Source organism: Aspergillus pseudotamarii (assembly GCF_009193445.1).
Source record: "Aspergillus pseudotamarii strain CBS 117625 unplaced genomic scaffold BDV38scaffold_37, whole genome shotgun sequence".
In the NCBI taxonomy this organism is placed as follows: Eukaryota; Fungi; Ascomycota; class Eurotiomycetes; order Eurotiales; family Aspergillaceae; genus Aspergillus; species Aspergillus pseudotamarii.
Window position 1 is genome coordinate 25,196 of NW_022475051.1, and position 19,027 is coordinate 44,222.

Sequence of the window (19,027 nt, forward strand, 5' to 3'; positions counted from 1 at the left end):
ACTGTAAGTAATTTAATAAACTATCGGAAACACCAGGTCAACGCGGCCAACTATCCCCAACCCTAATCTTATTACACCTCATTTAACCCGCGCATCGGCATTTAGCTTCGACACGTAGTGTCCTACGCCACGCCATTCATAGATTAGGTATGACTGACGCCTAAGACATGGCCCCACTCATCTCCATTCCATCTCTCCGCAAGCAGGATCCTCGGTACAAGGGAAGGGAATCACGGCTGAATGCGGATATCTATAAAGATGATGTCGGATCTCAATGACATCCCACTTCCCCCGCCCCCACTGCGACATCTCTGACTACCATTCCTCCCTCCCTCCTTCTGCTACGCCCCAGATTAAAGCATCCTCCCACGGAAAGCACTCACTTACCCCTCCAATTTCATCTCAATTGAACCATATTCCATCTACAAAACGGTCAAGATGTCTCCAATCGCTGTGCAACCTACAACAGCGACCACATCTACCACTACCACAACTGTCCTCCCTACCTCCATTGAGACGCCCCCGACTCATCCAGACCTAATCCGAGTCGATCGTGGCACCAAGGCCTTTTCTTCCAGTGCGGTGTCCCTCGTCGCACTGCCCGCCGGCTCCCTCTTCGCCAAGATTACCACAGCCACGCCCTCCAAGAAAGCATACACCTCTGTCCAGACCGGCGCTAACAGCCACATCGAGCTGAACTCGGATCTTGTGTATTGCAACCACTCATGCAACCCATCGCTGAACTTCGACATGGGCAAGATGGAGGTCCGAGTCGTCGATGATCGCGACCTGAAGGTGGGCGACCAGCTCACGTTTTTCTATCCCAGCAGTGAGTGGGATATGGATCAGCCTTTCCAGTGCAACTGTGGAGCTGGAGAGGGCATTTGCAAAGGGTTGATCAATGGGGCGAAGAAGATGGACCGGAAGGATTTGGAGGGATACTGGTTGAACGACCACATCAAGGAGTTATTGCAGGAGAGGAGCTCTTCGTAATCTAGAAAACCATGTATGATGATATGAAAGGGTGCAGACTGGGGTGGAAGCTGGGTACTTACGGATATTAGATACCAGACGATAGATAGACATAAATCTCACATCTCTTAAATGAAAACTTCCCAATGGAATATGATTCACGATATGGGATTGAAATTAGTATACAATATCGTCGTTAATTGTTTCATTGACTCGTGAGTGCGCTAGCTTTAATCTCGTCCATCCTCTGCTGTAACGCAGCCATCGTATTCCGCATCGAATTGACCTTCTCACCCCGTGACGTATGCTCCAGATCCGCATGTAATTCTCGCACCTCATCTTGAGCCCTAAAGAACTCCTCGTATTCTTCACTCCCTAGGCATACACCATATCCCTCGCAATAACAGACCCGCTCGTCCGGACAAACTTCAGCCTGCCCCGTAAAGATCCACTGCCATAAGTACTCCCACACCCGTCCCGATAAATTATCATCCAAATCCGTCTCAATCAACCACCGCCGGTATGCGACATAGTTCATCAACGGCACCCGCCGAATCACCTCCGCACTGACTGCAAACTGACTGCAACACGGCTGTGCCAGCACCACCGGCATACGCTCCTCCGGAAATAACGTCTTCCAAGACTCCCCGATGACCACGGCTTCAGGCACATCCGGGGTATACTTCCCACCCGCGAGAGTGGGTCGAATCTGCGCCGGACAGCCGGGGTCGTGTTGACATCGCAAGTTCGTATATCCTTTTTTGTAAACATAGTCGTTTCGCAGACGACGGACCATCAGTGCCGAATCCATGTTCATGAGATCGTTGTTGTGCCAGGAGATTTGGTCCGCATGCATGAAGATCGTCACGTCGCTGAGCTGGAAGTAATGATCAATGATATATGTCAGATACACCATGACCTCGTGGCCCTTGTTTATCGGCACGGTGAACGTAGTATCAGTCGTGTTCGGCGCATCAACCGTGTACACCGCGCTGGATAACCGATCATCGTCGTGCACGAGCGTATCGACCCAGTTCGTGTCCGCACTTTGCGTCTTAGCCACGACCAATGTACGCTCATTCATCCTTTCCACGGGTTTCGGTACCGTAACCAAGCGATAGATACTCCCGCCGCGCCGATGCGCAAAGAAAAAGAGATACAGAGAACCGCAGATCAAAGCTGACGTCGCCGCGCTGATGACCCAAGCTTGAGTCCGGCGCATTCGAATCATCCACATAGTGAGGAGAAGTAATCGGTAAGTTCTACGATCCCCTCCTTATCCTTTCTGTGTAGATGTTTCCGTCCTGTCATTTTTTTTTCTTTCAGCCTCCTTGGACGGATCGTTGCGCAGACCGGCAGCTAATAAGGGATTCGTGTCAATGGCTGAGTATTAGGATGTTGACTGCGATCGGCACATAGCCTCGTTTGCTGGTAAATGCCATGGCTGTCGATCAGCGGCTCCTTAGTTTTGGGAGTTGGGCGCCGTGAGGGATGTTGTTGGTTCGGCTTTGGAAAGGTGGAGATCTCTTAAATTCGTTGGCCCGGTGCATACGTAAACCTCCTCGGGGATCGCATGGTTTAGTGCTGGGGTCGAAAACACCGGGCTTTGTGCTGAGGGGCTGAAGAGTTCCTTCAGAGCCTTGTCTTACTCAGAGTATCCGATCATATTCCTGCGTTTGTTGGTAGGCAACTGTGTGGCTAAAAATATACATCAGATATGTATGTCATCTCGTGAAGCTATGTTCCATACTACACAACAAACACATGGTCAACGGTTATCATTCCCGGATCTAATCAAATCAAATCAAATCAAATCATATCATATCATATCATATCATATCAGTACACCCACATTAAGTAGAAATTTCCGACCCTGTGATCAAGTCCATGATCGGAACTCCCAACTTCGCACTTACATCTTGGCCAGCGTTCCATCTCCCCATTCTCTTCTTCCCCTCAACATACTCCACAGCCTTCCTCTCCAGCAATTCCCAATCAAGGAGCGAAGAAACAACACCCGACTGCCGAAGCCTCTCCACCGCATCGACCACCCACGACCGACAATCAAAACCCAACGCTTTCTCCTTGTCAGGATGATCAACCTGGTAGACAGGCGTGTCACCAAACATCCTCTCCACATGCTCCTGCGAGACAATTTTCCCAATCACAACACAGACCAACAACCGCGGTTGAAGATTAATATCATCTATCATGGATCGCTCAAAGCGCCAGGGCTGGGAGATCCGGTCGTTGATATTGTCGATGGTATTTTTAACATGGTATTTAGTTGCCGGACGAGGCTTCGCGTTCTGCGCTGTTGTGATTTTGGGGCAGATTAATAGAGCGTAGTGATAGCTTTCGGGGTGCTTAGGTCGTGCGTAGAGGGCTAGCAGAAGGCGTGGTTTGTTTCGCTGAGATTTCATAGCGCATTTACTCCCGTAGTATATACTCTGTATTCTGCAGTGACGGTGATGGTGATGGGTGACGGTCAATGACTGGCAGGGGAAGGTAAAGCGTGCCTATTAGGGGAAAGCGCCTCGCTGCCGTTGGCGTGTGTTCTATCAAGATTTAAATGGCCTTCCGCCCCCATCTCAGAATGGCCGCCACTCAACACTCTTTTCGCGCCCTTTGGCAGTTTGACCCTAGGATCCACTACCCGGAACATGTCTCTAGCGACCCATGGGAATTCTGGGTAGCAGTATACGTATAACACCCATCTATAGGGGACAGAACAGTAAGGTCTCATACTGATCCTGGAAGTAAACGTAAGTACCCCTGAAACTAGGCTGACACAGGGAGATCAGCTTATGTCAAGCCTGGCCTCCTGGCAAACACCTTGACAAAAGCAATCTTGAATATGCTTAATGCTTAATCTATCTACCCTCCATCACCAATCTAGCATTCCCAATGACATCTAAATATCTATAACCCACCCTCTATCAACCAAACCATATAAAACACACACACACACACACACATATATATATATATATATACACATACAAAAAAAGCCTTCACAACCCCTCCATCCAATAAAAAGCTCCAACTCGCCTCACCCCTGCGCTTTCACCCAAGCATCTCCCCCAGAAACAACCGTACTAATCACCATCGTCACACCAATCACCAGTTCACTAATCTGCATCCAGCCGACGAACACCCCCGGGATCAGGAGATCACATCCGTCGACCACGATGCGCTTCATAAGGGCTGTTCTCTGGGCCTTGGATTGAGAATCATCGGTATTGGGTACCGTCTTCTCGGCGTTCTTAGTCTCTTTCTTTTTCTCGTTACTGCCAGTCTTCCTACCAGCAGAGGAAGGGGAAGTAAATAACAAGCCCAAAACAGCACCGAGGACGGATAGTGTAAGAGAGTAGAACCAGAATTTGAAAGCTTCAACCAGGACTGGTGTATTCCAGGCGACGGGGTGGACGCCCAATGCGTGGAGCTATTTATCGTATCAGTCTGTCTTCTTCGACACTATGACAAAGATCGAAGAAAAAAAAAAAAAAACTCACAATAGTCAAATCTTCCAAAACAAGATACAAGCCCAAACAACTCCACCGCCCAATCTCAATCAAGGTCATAAACAACCCCTGACCCTGCGCCGCGCCAAGCAGTCCATAAACCTGGCTAAAACAATCGATGAACGCGAAGAAACGGAAAAAACGTCTCGCTGTTCATGCATTCAATTATTAATTAACTCTGTCTTTATTATTCGATTTGTTTTATTCGTAGAGATATCTGGGACTTACTCAGCGCTATTTGCGATCTAGCAGTCTGCCATTGCGCCGTTGTGGTGGATCTCGGGGTGATATCGAGTTCTATGGCGATATGGACGAGGGATTGGATAAGACGGCAGGTCTTCTCGAGGCCTGCGGTTGTGCGTGTGAAGTTGGCGAATTGGCGGAGGAGATTTAGTTTGGGTTTTTGGGTGAGGGATTTGACTGTCATTTTTGCTCCGTTTTGTTTTCTTTTGTTTTGTTTTCTTCCTTAAAACTTCTTGGATGCGTTGTAGAGGTACATCAATTATGTTGATACGCGAAAGGCGGGTAGTTTGAGTTATATTTACCGGGGTTGACGCTAAATCTTATAGGCGATAAGATGAGGATAGCTGTTCTTATTGGTAATCACGGCCGGGCTTCCGAGCCGTGTTTCCACTGCCGAGCGGCATTAGATCCATGCGGATGCATTGGCTCAGTTGACCTATCCTTTTGCAATCATTCTTTGAACAACTGTCGGGCTTTGACTGGTGCTCTTTCGGGCTGGTTGGCTCAAAATTCATTTCATTTCATTCTTCTGTTTCTTTCTTTTCCAAAGATAAAATAGCTTCTTAAATGAATTGCAACTTAGTGATGCATCCTTTGGCTTGGATGGCGTCACCTAACTAATCTATTTTCCGAATTCTTTCATCTATCTCATAAATCATCAGGCTAAAGTCTAAATGGGAGCGATGATTGAGATAGACATGCGTCTACTGGTCGATTTGCGCAGCTTTCTCCCCAATGGATAGTCACCTCCTAGGGCTAGTTAGATTATTACCAGGAAGTAGTTTTGGGGGATTTCTAAAGGGACCCAGAGGGTGTATTGAGCGGTCGATATAATATGTCAAAGTTTCTCTCTCGTGCATAAAGCCCAATATACTATGTTTGGCTGGTCCAGGGATCCCATTTTGTCGAATTCGTGCGCTTAGTACGATGTACGGATTGGTGTCTGCTAGAGGTTCTATTACTCCTTTCTCTCGTTGCAGTCCTGCTCAAAACCTGTAGCGTCGTGACCTCACTGTGGATGTTATAACGTATATCTGGAAGGAATGTAGCGTTCGCTCTCCGAATACTGTTCAACAAGATACATAACTACCACTAAACGGCCTATTGCTTAAAGAAGGTACCTCTACACATTGGTTAAAAAAAAAAGGTGAAGAGGGGGGGAGGAAAAAGAAAATACCCTCCGTGCCGGTGTATCTAGCGAAATATTATAACTGCCTCGACACATTTCAACCGCCTTGACTGCAAGGGCGGTTGTAAGGCCACGATTGCCAATGTTCATTTTGAACGAGCCATACCGGGTGAATGGACAAGGTTCCTACGAGCCATCTTCACACTGCATCGCGAGCAACTCTCGGAGATCCACCTCAATATGAAGCAAACCAACGGGCAAACAAGTCAAGATCTGCATAGGTAGTGACAGAGGATCTGCTTTGACTTGAGTACGTTCCTTGAGACGACCTAGAAGCAACTTTTCCAGCAGCCGAAGAGTTCCAATACCTCTGTTGAGAGTCGACGAAGTTGACCGACAAAGTACAAGAAGCTTTCAGAGCTTGAGCTGATAACCACCATGTTTGCCCTAGAAGCTTCTCCACCGAGTCGTTCATACCATATCAAAATCCTCCCAGTACTTACCGGACCCTTTGGGTAAGGACACCCAGCAACCATTTTTGTATCGATATGAAGGGGCAGACTGTTAACCGGCAGGTCGCCGCTTCCACGCTTAAAAGCTAAGAGTCCCTCGCACGGTCCCGTGGCCTCTCCACAACATCTGCCCTTCATGCTATATACACTAGGTTTAACCATGACCTCCCCGTGGTATCCCCGGAGTTCTCAATGGACCCCCTCGACTCGCTAGGGGTTCAATAAGAGGACTGTATACCCTGTATGAGACAGTGGTATAATTATAATAAAACTGGACAAATATTATCCAATGGTAGTGAGCAGCAGTATGCAATCCATCGTCGTAAATAGTGGCCAGGAGGAAGCCTGGAGTCTTCAGGCTGTTAAGGTCATATGCCGTTCAGAGAGCTTATCTAGGAAACTTCGCTAAAGGAGCAATGCATGCCTTTTCTGCCTCTAGCAGAGTTTGGTCGATATCAGGTTCAGAGAAGCTGTCACTATCAGACATAATCTCCGCAGCTGGTGCCGTTTTGTGTGATGTCGAGTTAACACACTCTGCAAGTCTTGCACCAGCCTCTCTAAAATAGTTGTCTATCTCTGTTTTAGCATCGTCTTTTGCTCTCTGCTCGAGCCGAGCCTGCTCTGTCGAGATTTGTTCAAGTCGTACCCGCAATTTGTCCTGCAAGGCATGTTTTCGTGACCAAGTGTCTTCGATGATGGCTTGGAAGTCCGACCGGAGATTCTGAATATGTTGAACAACTGCTGCATCCTGATGCATCTTGGCCAAACCTATCGCAGCTTCGAGACTCCCAAGGATCTTTCCAGCATCCTGTGATAGGCGATGAACTGCAGAGTGAGACGAATATTGGCACAAGTTCTGAGGATATTTCTTCTTTCTTCATCATGAACCGCGGCTAATACTGGCGATAACTTGTCGGGACAATCTAAGATAACGCGACACCAGGAGTGTAACTCTAGTGAATTCGGCTCTGTCCAGCCATGCTTCTCAAAAAGTGGTTGACATTGCTGATGTTTGGCCCCAAACTTTTCACACATTTCTTCTAAGATGTGCTGGAGATACGATAGCAATACATGTTGGTCTTTGAGGGGAAGGATAATGAGGCTTGGTAATACCTCGCTAGAGTTTGCTATTTAGCCCGCATCACCTTTAAAAAAAAAGGTCGTATGTTATATATACCTTGATGGATTCTGTCTAGCTTTTATCTGTTCCGATGACTGCGCTCCTGTGTTGCCTCCTTTGTATTCGCCAGGCGCCTTGGTCCCCTTTTTTTTATTCTTTCTTTTCTTTTGCCGTCTCTCATATTGGTTCATATTTACCAATATGTATATATATATAAAACCGATAAATGTTTTTAATGGGAATTAGAGACAAAAGCGGAGATAGTCAAGGAGAACCATCGCTACATCACGCGTGTGGTCAGGTTAGACAGATATGGAAAAATGGCACTAATGCGGATAGCTCGCGCGTTTTAGGCTGCCTCGAAGTAAAGAGGACATCCACTGGATAATAGTCAAAAGCCGAAAAGAATGAACCTCCACCTGATCCGGAAAGAGGGGCGGGGATTGAATGGGCGCCAAGTCAAGCCCCTTGAAATCCAACCCTCGAATTATGCCGAAATCGGGAATTGTCAAGAATCTATGGCTGAAATTGTCATCTGTTCGATGGAGCCCGACCGATTGATAACGCTAAAAGTTACAGGGTGTACAGAAACTAACTCTGTAAGCAGAACTTGGTGGTTTTTGATGAAAAATTCTGGTATATCCTCAACCCCATACTTCTGACTCTTATATAAACTGTACGGAGTAGTCTAAGTACATACTTACCTTGCCGAAAATACTACGTCACACAACCGAAGGAATGTCTTCAAAAAGAAGAGAAAAGGACGTTTATGGAAGGCGACCGTGGTGCCTATCCATAGGAGGTAAAAGCTACCAAAATCAGTTTATCACTGCCTGAAATACTCTTCCTAGGCTTTAATATGCAAAGCTAAAGTTCTGAAAACTATATTCTGATAATGTAAAAAAGTACATATTGTGACGGGGAAAACCCTGCGAACTATCGTTCTATATAGTTTATGAGCACTAGACTGCCGCTTAGTGTCAGACCGAAGTTGACAAGCTAGAGTTAGCACGGGTGACCTATCTTTTGAAAAGAGTACAGGCCTAGATATAGCCGTATCAAAACCTATAATGTATTCAAGATCAATTTAGAATGAATCCTTCTAATCACGCTAACGCTCAATCCACATTTATGCCAGCATATCCCCGCGTACCAGTGGTATTCAACGACCCTTACCACCGGAAATATCCTGTCCCAGGCGGTATCCTCCGACCTTCTCCCATTCCACCTTCTGCCGTGTGATGGGGAGCTGTCTGCGCAGGCCCTTGAATGCGCCCTCAGCCATCTGCACGAACGCGCGGTTCAGATCCTCCTGGTAATCGCGCTCCGCAGTTGCAATGCGGGAAATGATGCTCTCGGCGGACAGAGACGAGACGGAAAGGTTGATGGGCTTGTTAGTATTCAGCGCCACGTTGCCATCTTCGTAGTAGTGGACGTCAATCTGGATCTTGCCGGTCACGGTCGTGGGCTCAGAAACAGGGAACTGATAGGTAGCGCGGAAACGACCGTTCCTTAATGGGTAACTCATTTAGCACCAATACACCCGACAAAGCACTTATATGGGACCCACCAGAAGTTGTTAGGCGAGTAGCGGTTCGAAACCAGCAAGATAGCTATGGCAGAGTCGTTTTCAATGGGGTATACACCGAACGCGCAATTAGGGTAGTGCTCACGGGCGTGAGCACCGAGCGACTTGAGTAGCGAGTTGCTGCAATTGCTATCAGCAGCAGATTTTCCAACCCGGTATCCACCAACTCACATCAAGTCCGCATTCTGCGAATCCAATACATAAGACTGCGCCGCGGAGGCTTCCTGAAGCCAATGTCAGCCTTCCCCGCCTAGACCCCCACCAAAAACAGCGGCCATACTTGTGTGACATGATCGACTTCGAACGACGTCTGGCTCTCGACGTCAAAGTAGCGGTTACCTTCCAATTTGTTGTATTCGCTGATAAGGACCTTTGCAGTTTCCTTGTCAGATATTCACTCTCCACGCGATTATAAGGATCACCCCACCTCCTGACTCGCTCCGGGCAGCTTCACGGTTGCCAGTTGCGTTTCATTGTATCGCTCGAAGGCAGGGGCAAGGGATGGAATGATATCGGCACCGTCGGAGGTAAGCGCTTTCACATCTGGTTATCCCATCTTGTTTAGCTATTGGCTCTGCTCTGGCGGGGGGGCATGTGCAGTCTGGGATGCGGGGAACGGGCAATATAAACGAGGAGAGAAAATTACCGGCAACAACGTCGGCGAGCTGGGAATTTAATGTTAGTCACACAGCGAAAATATACCGCAGGAGAAGAGCTCGACTTCGCGGGCATACCTCGCCTGGCGGGGCACCCTCAATGAACGAGGAAGCGATGTCAACTGTGGATGCCATATGGACGACCAATTATGAACGAGTTGTAGGTAAGTGTGATGAATCGATTCCGCCAGAATATGGGAAGGTCTGTACAAAGTAAACCAATAGACAGGTAAACGCCCGTAGATGATCAAAGAGCTCCTGAAACTGTGCTGCTTCCCCGGTGTCAATAGCGGAAGCTTTAGCGCCGTAAGCGCCCGCTCCTCGCACGTGGCCATTAGGAACAAGGACCGCGGCTATTCAACTCCTAGGCATCAACTCTCTGCCACATGCAATGCTGATTAAAATATGATGTTTTGATTGGGTGCTATGTGTGATATCGATGTATTAGAAAAAGTTGAAACTATACTACTAAAACGTTATTTGTCACCCAACCACAAGGCTCCCGCTTAACGCCATGTACGGAATAATCGAAGGCAATGTCCAACCAGTCCAACGTATATAAGGGCTCCACGCTAAAATAAACACAGGAATGAATGAACGACATGTTGAGGTAAAGCTATTAGGGTAGTGGTACGAGGAAACGAGCCCAGCTCGTGGAGAAGAACGCTTGGATGTCAAGAATGTCGACAATCACTCGATGCTCATATTCATGAGCCCATCGTTCGTTTCAGTCATCCCTTGTAGACCCACTCGCTTCAGGTGACCTGTATGCTTGGGTGTGGATGGATTCCGGGTGCCACTTTCAGTGCTTGGCTGATCAGGAAAAAGAGAACCGATGTTGGCTTTGGGTGGACCCCAAATACTGGTTCCCGTATCCCTCACAGCAGGTGAATTAGGCATCACTGGACTACTTTGGACGCTCATACTCGGAGACACCGCCCTTCGCTTGAACAGGTTCGGATCGAAATCGTCCTCACGGCGCCGTTTCCTTTTGAATTCCAATATCGAGATTGGCTGTGTTGCGATTGGAGTCGAACAACGGGAGCTGGGCCTGTCGCTCGGTTTCGCAAACTCAGAATTCGATCCTATAGTAGTTGAGGGCGTGATATCCATGGAGAGGTCGTCCTCAGATACTGAAGTTCCCGTCTGGCGTCGAGGCGGCGGCGGTGGCGTACGATAGCGTTCATCGAAAGAATTCCAAAACTCGGCACCAGCAGAGTTTCGATGGGCTTCCTCGCTGAAGCTAGGCTCATCGGGAACAGATGTTCCAGTTTTCGCAGGCACATCATCCAAATTACGGCTCAGATCAGTTGGCTGGAAGGGATTACTCGACGAGAGGGCATCTAAACTGGGTGATGTTTGCGGAATTTCTGGCTCGCTTTCCCGGACCTGCCGAATAACCTCGGCTTCCCGTTTTGCCTCGCAGTCGATAGGGGCTGATTCTTCCATCAATGCAGCTCGAATACGCGCAAAGGTCTTCGTTTTTGGCTAGAAGAGGCGTAAGCGGAGGTTCAGACTATCGTGAAATGGAAGAACTTACCAATAAACTGCTTCTGCGTGTTACAGCTCGTCGAATAACGCCCAGGGGCCCGCCATCGGAGTTCGAAGTACCCGGGCTGTTACCCCGGTTCTCCCCTTCGTCACTTAAGTCAGAGAGACGAAGATCACGAGTACCCAAACTCAGACTTTCACGCCGTGCACTCAAGCTAGACCGTGAGCCAAAGTAACCATTCTGATTCTCAATACTCTTCATCACCGGCGGAGACAGTGGGCCAGGACTGGGCTTCGAACTGTTTCCGCTAGCACTGCTAGAGCTATGTCTACTACGTCCTTTGCGAAACCTGGCCCGCTGAAAGCTCATAAGACTTGCTGCTGCCTGCGAATAACCACCCATCCAGTCGTTACCCGGACTGGGCACATTTCCCACCGCAAAAGCATTACCCATCTTATTCGCCTGCGGTGTATTCATTATCATGTCATCCCTATCGCCAATCATCGGCTCGTCATCTTCCTCGCTGCTGCTTGTATCTGACTCCATCATGTTCACACTTGATACAGAGCTTGAAATTGCCGTTCTATCAGCGGGTCCAGATGTAGAAAACGGGGGTACTGAAGTCGACCCCATAGAGCCTCGGCGTTGGGGGATTGTCATTCCCCGTCCGCCAATTATTGGTGAAGAATCAGGCGATGTTTCGGCAAGCGTCGAGTGATGAAGGTTGGTACAGGCGCGAGAAAAGTCGAGGCCACGGGAGCGTCGAGGGAGGACAGAGCCCGGGGAGCCGTAGATCTGGGACGAATCAAGCTTCGGGGAGAGTGGAGCACGGCTCGATAAGGACGAGGGTCCAGAAGGCTTCGAAGGAAAGTTTAGGGGTAAGCCATGCATAGAAGGCCGACGAGGTGTTTCTGGTGTAGATGAAAGAGAGTTATCATCTTTACTCGACGGCTGGTGTTCTTCGGAGGTGGAACGTGCAGATGTAGGTTTTGGCGCGTCGGACAACGACCGTGACTTGGGTGAAGGGCGCAATGGGGGACCAAGTGAAGTAGATTTTCCTGAAGATTCCGTATCGGTTGTAGATTCACCTTGTTCCTTCCTTTGCGATAACTGTTCACTTAGTTTACTTGCGAATGGTAGGGACGGCACGCTGTGCGATACGGCCGATGAAGTAGTCGACGACGTCATTTTGCGATGGAGTACCCAGCTTCAACACGTGTCAATGCTTTGGAACAGTGAAATCAAAACATGATGAAGTCTTCCAGTGCGACGATCTGGTGGCGGTTAAGTACTTTGTAGGTCAATGTCACAATGACTATAAGGCGGCGCGAGATCTGCAAACGGCACGAAGAGGGCCCTTCTTGTGCAGAAATTTGACGTATCACACGGAAATCAGAGCTGAACAGAGGCAAAGTAAGAAGATAAACAAGGTATTGTTATAGTCAGAGGTTTCCAAGAAGTAAAAGATGGAACGGACATCCAGGAAAGCCCTTAGGTTCTGCTACTGAAATCGAGGTACTGACGTCCTTTGCCGCTGGATTCGGCGAATCACGCTCCGTACAGCCCCTCCTCCCCGTTTGGCGATGCTGATTGGTCCAGCAACCATGGCACCACTTTCGATAAGCATCGTGAGATCTCCAGGGATAAATTCTTTATACACATTCTAATACTGGCAAACTCGTCCAGAGAAAACCGAAATTTGAGATACATGAAACACAGAAGAAGAGAAATTGCCAAAAGAAAATGGTCCCATAATTCCAAAGAAACTCGTCCCATCGTGACGGTTGTGCCCATCATGCCAAACTCATGGCAGTACTAATTGGCGCTACATACCATTCCCAATCATTACAGCCCGTCGTGTGATCCAACGAATCGCCGGAAGGCCCTTTCAGCATGTCACTGTCCCTAGCCTGCCATACCTTGACGATAACCGCTCTCGTACGCGCAACATTCGAGACACTCGATTCCGCCATCGCAGCCATCGCACGTAACACAAGAGGTCGGCCATACACAACAGTCTCGCCATCGGACCACACCTCATCGTGAAGAGGGTCTAATTCTACAGCAGCCACAAAGACAGGCCACGTCATACTGACTAGTGATCCAGAATCAAGTAAATCTGAAACGAGTCGTAGAATCTTCCGAACGTAAGTAACAACCAAAGGGGTAGACGGTGACGCCCCGTATAAAGCACAATGCAAATACAACACCGCAGCTAACCGCTTCAACTCTGCGGCAGTCTGGAGTGTTTGATCCTCCTCATCATCGTCGTCGACTTCCTGGACCAAGTTCTCGAGTTTGTGTCCCAGAGAAGCTGCTCGTAAAGAGAAAGCCGTACGAGTGGAATCGGAGGTAAGTTGTCTTCTTGTCCGACTCAATTCTGTGATAGAGGACAATATAGAGACAAGTTCCGGACTGCAGCCCATCCACAAATCAATGTTACGTTCATTCTCTTGCCAATAGTCACTTCCAAATAACACTTCCTCGCCGCAAGCAGTACGGCCCATGACATCTTGGAAAGCAAAGAATAATTCGGCAAAAGTTGTAATAGGATCTTGAGCACCGTAGGACTTGGAAAGCATTGTCTGTTGCCTTCTGAGGCGGATTAAGTCCTTGGCTCCCTTCAGATGGATCGTCCAGCGCTCATCACAATTATCCACGATTTCATACAGGCACAGCATCATCATGATAGCCAGCACTTCAGGATCTGTCGAGCAGCTCAAGGTCCCTTCCGTTGCAAGTCGATGGCGGAGGCCCCTCAATGCTTCAGACTTGAGGTGGAGCCCTATGACCCCGTAGGCCGGATCAAATCGAGACCAGTGACATGCCCCAAGTGCCTGGATCGCTTTGAACAGGATTGGCGACGCAGATAGACAGAACGGAAGAATTATTGATGCGAATGGCGATGACAGCTTCGAACTGGCAGTTGTACGGGGGCACACTTGCTGAAGATAATACTCGAAAAGGTGCCCCTGGTTTTGCCCAGCAACGTGGGGAAACAACGATAAGGAGGCCGTAGGCTGCGGCAACTGTTGTAGAATTGGCCCATATTTTGAGATATCTACTAGCGCAGGCCAGCTTGATTTGACTGCGAGTCTGCCTTTCCCTTTGTCGCGAACCACCACCGCATTTAATTCATCACAAGCGACGTTGACTTGGTCAGGTTGCTCAAACGTCGAGACCCCGCTATTAACAAACCCCCAAGACTCAATGAAGGGAATATCGCACCATTCTTGGTCGTCATCCAGAACAGAAGCTAAGGGCGGCGATGTCTTGGACTGAGAGCCGGACTTACTCCAAACGCCAGCTCGACCAAAGGCAAGCCCTCGACTCACAAACTCCGACTCCCATTTCAGGACCAGTTGAGTTGAGCAAACCAAGCCCCTTTCCCGACACCTGGTGCAGATCGGCTTTTGTGTGTCACAGCGGACTCGACTCGCGCGGCATTCCTTGCAGCCGCCACGGCTTCGGGTCTTGACCGGACCCACGCGGTCTGCAGCCTTTTTACGCGGCATCCGATAGGAGAAAACTTTACATGGCCAGTCTTCCAGATAAGATCAATTTCCTAGCGCCATCAATAGTAACTTGATGAGCAGGAACAACCTCACAGTAAGGAGAATGAGGCTTTGACTCAGTTAGCCAGAGATACTCGGGGCAAACGAGATGCAAAGCTGAGACAAACGAAAGACTGCCTGTCAGAGGCTCCTGATATGTGGGCCAATACAGCGAGGGGATAAGGACGATCTTGACTGGATCTATTATAATTTATGACAGGGGAACAACGCTTATCGAGGCAAATCAGAGAGAGTTTTTGTGGTGGAGCGGACTTGCAATTGATAAGGCCAAGAGTGGAATCATGTGGTATCCGCTCTGTCCATGAAAGTCTTTCACCAATAGAAACTCCGTCTACCACCCCCACGGGGAAGCCAACGCTGATTGGTTTACGTCTTTCCGTGCCCATTACAGCCTGAGGCTGCCATATATAGAACAAACGCATGGATATTTCAGAAAACCACCTAATTCATTCCCACGATTATTGAGGATCAATAGTAATGGCCGTCTCTTGTACAGTCGTCATGACCAAGTGCTCTCGCCGAATGTCTCGTTCAGCTTCAACTCTAACCACGGAGTTCCTTTACTGTCAACCGTTCCGCGATTGACATTGTTTCCCCACCAGCTAAGGCTGACACCAGGAAGTACCAATGAAAAGAAAATCAAAATAGCAGAGACAGCGACACCAGAGTCTAGGGCTGCGGACAGGACATAATTGTACTTGGCCCACCAATTTGGTCGATGGCCTTTGATGATCTATCGATTGTTGATGGTCAGCAAGACGACATGGTGTGATGCTCGGTAGGCTTACCTTGTTGAAGATTAAACTGACTACAAATGCTGTAGAGTAGTTGATGCCAGTCTATAAGTCATGTGTTAATCAAGAATAATCTGCATCGTTTTGGGCATCACATACCGCCGGTGGTAAGTTTCCGGTCCCAGCAAAGAAAATTGGCCAATGGATCGCGTTCAGGATACGATTATTGGGATACTTCTTTCGAAGAAAGAACGTAATTATAGGTAGTAGCGCACCGATCCAAAACATGTTAAGAAGTCCGGAATACCTCTGCCCAATATTGTAAAGTCGTGCGGGTCCAATGGCTTTGACAGGTATCAATCACTCGTACGAGTTAGAACGGAAGCATACTGTACTCACCTCCCCAGAATACAGCACTGTTATAGTTGACTCGACCTTGAGGGCAAGTAAAATTGTTCGGCTGGTCGCTTGCGCATACGTCCGTGACATGCCCAAGCATCCACAGCAGAACACCATCTGGTGCAACCGTCAGCAGGGTCCTTTCAGTAGCTGTGCCCCTTTTCCCGCCCCATACTTACTTTGGGTCAGAGTACCGAGGATACAGGCAATCAACTGTGCGACAAACAGTGTTCGCCGTGGTATTTTCATGTACAGGCCAAGCTAAAGATGTACAGAAAGCTATTAGAATAAGTGAAATACGAAAAAGGTTCCGGATAACAGTACCTTCATGTCAGCACCGTAATACATTGCTTGGCTGAGACCAGTATATGCATAAAACTAGTCGGTCAGTCAGTGCCAGATTTATGTAAGCGGGTGATATGAACCGTACCTTAAAGATCAGAAGGACGAGCGGCTTTCCCTTAAGCAAATAGCCGGACACAATTTCACCCAAAACAGTGAGAACATTGGCGTTGAGGTTCGCCACGGCATACACAGTTCCGACCGGAATTACATAGAGTGTAGCCAGAGCTAAGGTAATAAATAGACCCCAGAAAGGAAGCCCGGTGTTCCAAACGTATTGGACCATGATGGCAACAGCCACGACGATGACCTTTCCAAATTAACCGCATGCTTTCTAATGATTGTATAGTCAGGACTCACTGTCAAGACCGCATACCACCACCATGCAACGTCGGGATAGCGTGAAAGCAAACGGGCATGTATATCCTTCTTGTTTTGACCCCTGAAGGTGTCGAGAATGTCTTTGGTATGATGGAGAACCACGTGAGTCAAGAGGCAACTCAGAACAGCAAACCCAACGCCATAGCTCAGCGCAAAGGTGATGGGTAAGAAAATGGGGCTGTATTCCCGATACTTAGCACTATCAATTGCACCTTCATCATTCAAAATCCGAGTCGAGTTGTAGAGATTTCCAGTGTTGTCGTAAGCATCAGAGCCGGTCAGAGGTAGGTAGGCAGTATACCAGGTATTGGTATAGTACAAGATCGGCGCAATGACCGCATAAATGCAAAACCAACCAGCAAAGACATTTGCCTGTGCCCAAAATGGGATTGTTAAGGGCGAAGTGTTGTAAGCAATTTGGCTCCAGTCAAATGTGGTGGGCATGTATCCGAGACCCGTCGTCATTCCAAACAAATTGTTCACCACTTTGTTGTCTATGCATAGTATTAGTTAGACTGCTATGTGACTCATTGGTAAGAAGCGTACTTGGAGCTGCCCAGCAGATGAAAGCAAAGGTACTCAGCCCAGTGAATATATATCCAGGAAGCCAGTACCAACAAAAGCTGCCAATGAAGACGTACAGGAAGAACCGATATCGGGAAATTCTCCAGCCATCGGCTATAGGATTTGCGCCACTGTGCAAAGTTTGGAACAAGGCTGCATTGGCCAAGGTAGAAGGCCAAATCTAGTGGTTGTTAGTAACGGGCGTTCATCAGGCATGGTCCAGTTCAAATTACCATATGTGGTGGCTCTATTATATATCTATATGATAGTCCCGCAAGGCCAAGCCCGAACATCTGCATGGACAAAGCTAGCAAGATTTGGTAACCTACGGGAGTCGGCATGCCCAGATACACTTTTTGTGCCTGTATGATAGCACTGGCCTAATCTGTTGTCAGCATTGCTATCTTAGGATGATCGAATTGTTGTAATTACAAAATAATACTTACCCATGACTGATTGAAACTAAGATTCGACATGATCGTAATTACTGCATGTTCCTTGACGTTGAAATGGTGGTCGGGGTTGATTGGGATTTCCCGACCAAATACGCGTATCGTCATGATAGGTAGTGCCTTCGCGAAAAAGCATCCAACGGGGTAGCTGATAAGCTGTGCTACCAAGGAGGTGATCGTAACACTGGGATAGCGCATGGAGAAGAATTGATTCACGCCCGTGCCGACCTACATTCGCTGTCAGCACTCCAATGCCACCTTCCTACGTATATCATTAAGACATACCAGGGTAAATACGATCCCCAAAAACCACATTCGAAAGGTGTTGATTGGCAACGTCGGATCATCCGTATTTGGCACATTGGCGCGGACCTCCAGGTAAGGAGAGTTATCCGAGTCAATAGTATACTCGACGTCTTGACTCTCTCCAATGGCAATTTCCAAGGCTTCCTCGGCCGTCACGGGCTTTTGGGGAGCGCCATGACCCTGCAATGTTGGATCATGAGGGCATTCTTCAACATCTGCTGCACCCTGCAATCGATGAGACCGTGTTCGACTCATGAGAGCCTGCAATTCAGGGGATAGTAGCCCAAAGTCTTGCTTAAACGGAACGTAGGGGCACAGAAACAACAAAGGCTACGATAGGGAGACTATAACCGTGAAGACATCAATCCTGATAGTGGTCATTGGCCTCCCTTATATAGGGGCATGTAACTTAACCGGCAAGCCATATCTATCTAGACTTTGGCATTGCCGAGAAGGCAAATGGTCTAAGAGTATCGAAAAGATAAAAGGATTAGACCAGATCGAAGGTCCTCCCCAGATACTGACCCGTCGATCACGAGTGGTGCGAACTATATTGCGGGGAGAATCAACGGGTTCCAATATCGGATCCATTCCGATATACTAGTAGGACACTGAAAGTAAGGTAAGGTCCAAGCGAAAGATGACACGGCACCAGCCGACAGTATTGCAGAAGTCTTATCCCGATCAAGACTAGCCAAGGCGGGCAACCATCCCTAAGATTTAGCGTTATCTGATCCCATCCCCGGTACTAAGATACAGTACTGGCCATCTTACCTATCAACCAGTATCCAATTCCTAGTGGAGACATTGCTCGGTGTGGCTCCGATCCTGGCCGACGCCCGCCAAACATAAGGAAGGTACAGACTTATTATAACAAGTATACGAGAGAGCCATGGATCACTTCATTTCTGAAACCGTTTATCGCGTGGGTGGACAGTCCACGCGGGGAAATTTCTTATCCAGTCTTATTGGATAATAACTACTCTAAATCGATGGCGGTCAATCAGCCCGATGGCTTGCTCCAACAAGTTCGAATCG

The 19,027-nt window shown here is 48.2% G+C and overlaps 9 protein-coding genes across 9 annotated transcripts; 1 reads left to right on the forward strand and 8 right to left on the reverse strand.

Moving 5' to 3' along the window:
- The first annotated feature begins 72 nt into the window (after positions 1–72).
- BDV38DRAFT_250409 (uncharacterized protein) lies at positions 73–1,047 on the forward strand. Its single transcript, XM_032054948.1, has one exon. It carries the CDS (start codon positions 439–441, stop codon positions 991–993), a length of 555 nt encoding a protein of 184 aa, XP_031912079.1. The 5' UTR covers positions 73–438; the 3' UTR covers positions 994–1,047.
- A 130-nt stretch (positions 1,048–1,177) lies between these two features.
- Positions 1,178–2,209, reverse strand: BDV38DRAFT_294066 (uncharacterized protein; the record flags this gene model as incomplete). The annotated part of the gene is made up of 1 exon (XM_032062414.1): positions 1,178–2,209. The coding sequence occupies one exon, from the start codon at positions 2,207–2,209 to the stop codon at positions 1,178–1,180; it is 1,032 nt and encodes a 343-aa protein (XP_031912080.1).
- A 527-nt stretch (positions 2,210–2,736) lies between these two features.
- Positions 2,737–3,491, reverse strand: BDV38DRAFT_250410 (uncharacterized protein). The gene has a single exon (XM_032054949.1). The coding sequence runs from the start codon at positions 3,393–3,395 to the stop codon at positions 2,826–2,828; it is 570 nt and encodes a 189-aa protein (XP_031912081.1). The 5' UTR covers positions 3,396–3,491; the 3' UTR covers positions 2,737–2,825.
- Positions 3,492–3,887: 396 nt separating this feature from the next.
- BDV38DRAFT_250411 (PEX11 domain protein) lies at positions 3,888–4,946 on the reverse strand. The gene is made up of 3 exons (XM_032054950.1): positions 4,725–4,946; positions 4,488–4,645; positions 3,888–4,417 (listed from the first exon to the last, which is right to left on the reverse strand). The coding sequence occupies exons 1-3, from the start codon at positions 4,921–4,923 to the stop codon at positions 4,025–4,027; spliced, it is 750 nt and encodes a 249-aa protein (XP_031912082.1). The 5' UTR covers positions 4,924–4,946; the 3' UTR covers positions 3,888–4,024.
- Positions 4,947–6,768: 1,822 nt separating this feature from the next.
- On the reverse strand, positions 6,769–7,137 carry BDV38DRAFT_284262 (uncharacterized protein; the record flags this gene model as incomplete). Its single annotated transcript, XM_032060221.1, has 1 exon — positions 6,769–7,137. One exon carries the CDS (start codon positions 7,135–7,137, stop codon positions 6,769–6,771), a length of 369 nt encoding a protein of 122 aa, XP_031912083.1.
- A 1,184-nt stretch (positions 7,138–8,321) lies between these two features.
- On the reverse strand, positions 8,322–9,985 carry BDV38DRAFT_250416 (F-actin-capping protein subunit alpha). Its single transcript, XM_032054951.1, has 7 exons — positions 9,823–9,985; positions 9,735–9,753; positions 9,516–9,631; positions 9,369–9,458; positions 9,260–9,312; positions 9,071–9,208; positions 8,322–9,011 (listed from the first exon to the last, which is right to left on the reverse strand). The coding sequence occupies exons 1-7, from the start codon at positions 9,877–9,879 to the stop codon at positions 8,663–8,665; spliced, it is 822 nt and encodes a 273-aa protein (XP_031912084.1). The 5' UTR covers positions 9,880–9,985; the 3' UTR covers positions 8,322–8,662.
- Positions 9,986–12,698, reverse strand: BDV38DRAFT_250418 (uncharacterized protein). The gene is made up of 2 exons (XM_032054952.1): positions 11,285–12,698; positions 9,986–11,232 (listed from the first exon to the last, which is right to left on the reverse strand). The coding sequence occupies exons 1-2, from the start codon at positions 12,422–12,424 to the stop codon at positions 10,435–10,437; spliced, it is 1,938 nt and encodes a 645-aa protein (XP_031912085.1). The 5' UTR covers positions 12,425–12,698; the 3' UTR covers positions 9,986–10,434.
- Positions 12,699–12,846: 148 nt separating this feature from the next.
- Positions 12,847–15,499, reverse strand: BDV38DRAFT_250420 (Zn(II)2Cys6 transcription factor). Its single transcript, XM_032054953.1, has one exon. The coding sequence runs from the start codon at positions 14,749–14,751 to the stop codon at positions 13,030–13,032; it is 1,722 nt and encodes a 573-aa protein (XP_031912086.1). The 5' UTR covers positions 14,752–15,499; the 3' UTR covers positions 12,847–13,029.
- optE (small oligopeptide transporter, OPT family) lies at positions 15,047–18,244 on the reverse strand (the record flags this gene model as incomplete). Its single annotated transcript, XM_032062415.1, has 11 exons — positions 15,047–15,544; positions 15,600–15,650; positions 15,705–15,889; positions 15,945–16,061; positions 16,124–16,205; positions 16,375–16,596; positions 16,647–17,161; positions 17,214–17,412; positions 17,465–17,611; positions 17,678–17,911; positions 17,969–18,244. 11 exons carry the CDS (start codon positions 18,242–18,244, stop codon positions 15,311–15,313), a joined length of 2,262 nt encoding a protein of 753 aa, XP_031912087.1. The 3' UTR covers positions 15,047–15,310.
- Positions 18,245–19,027: the final 783 nt, after the last annotated feature.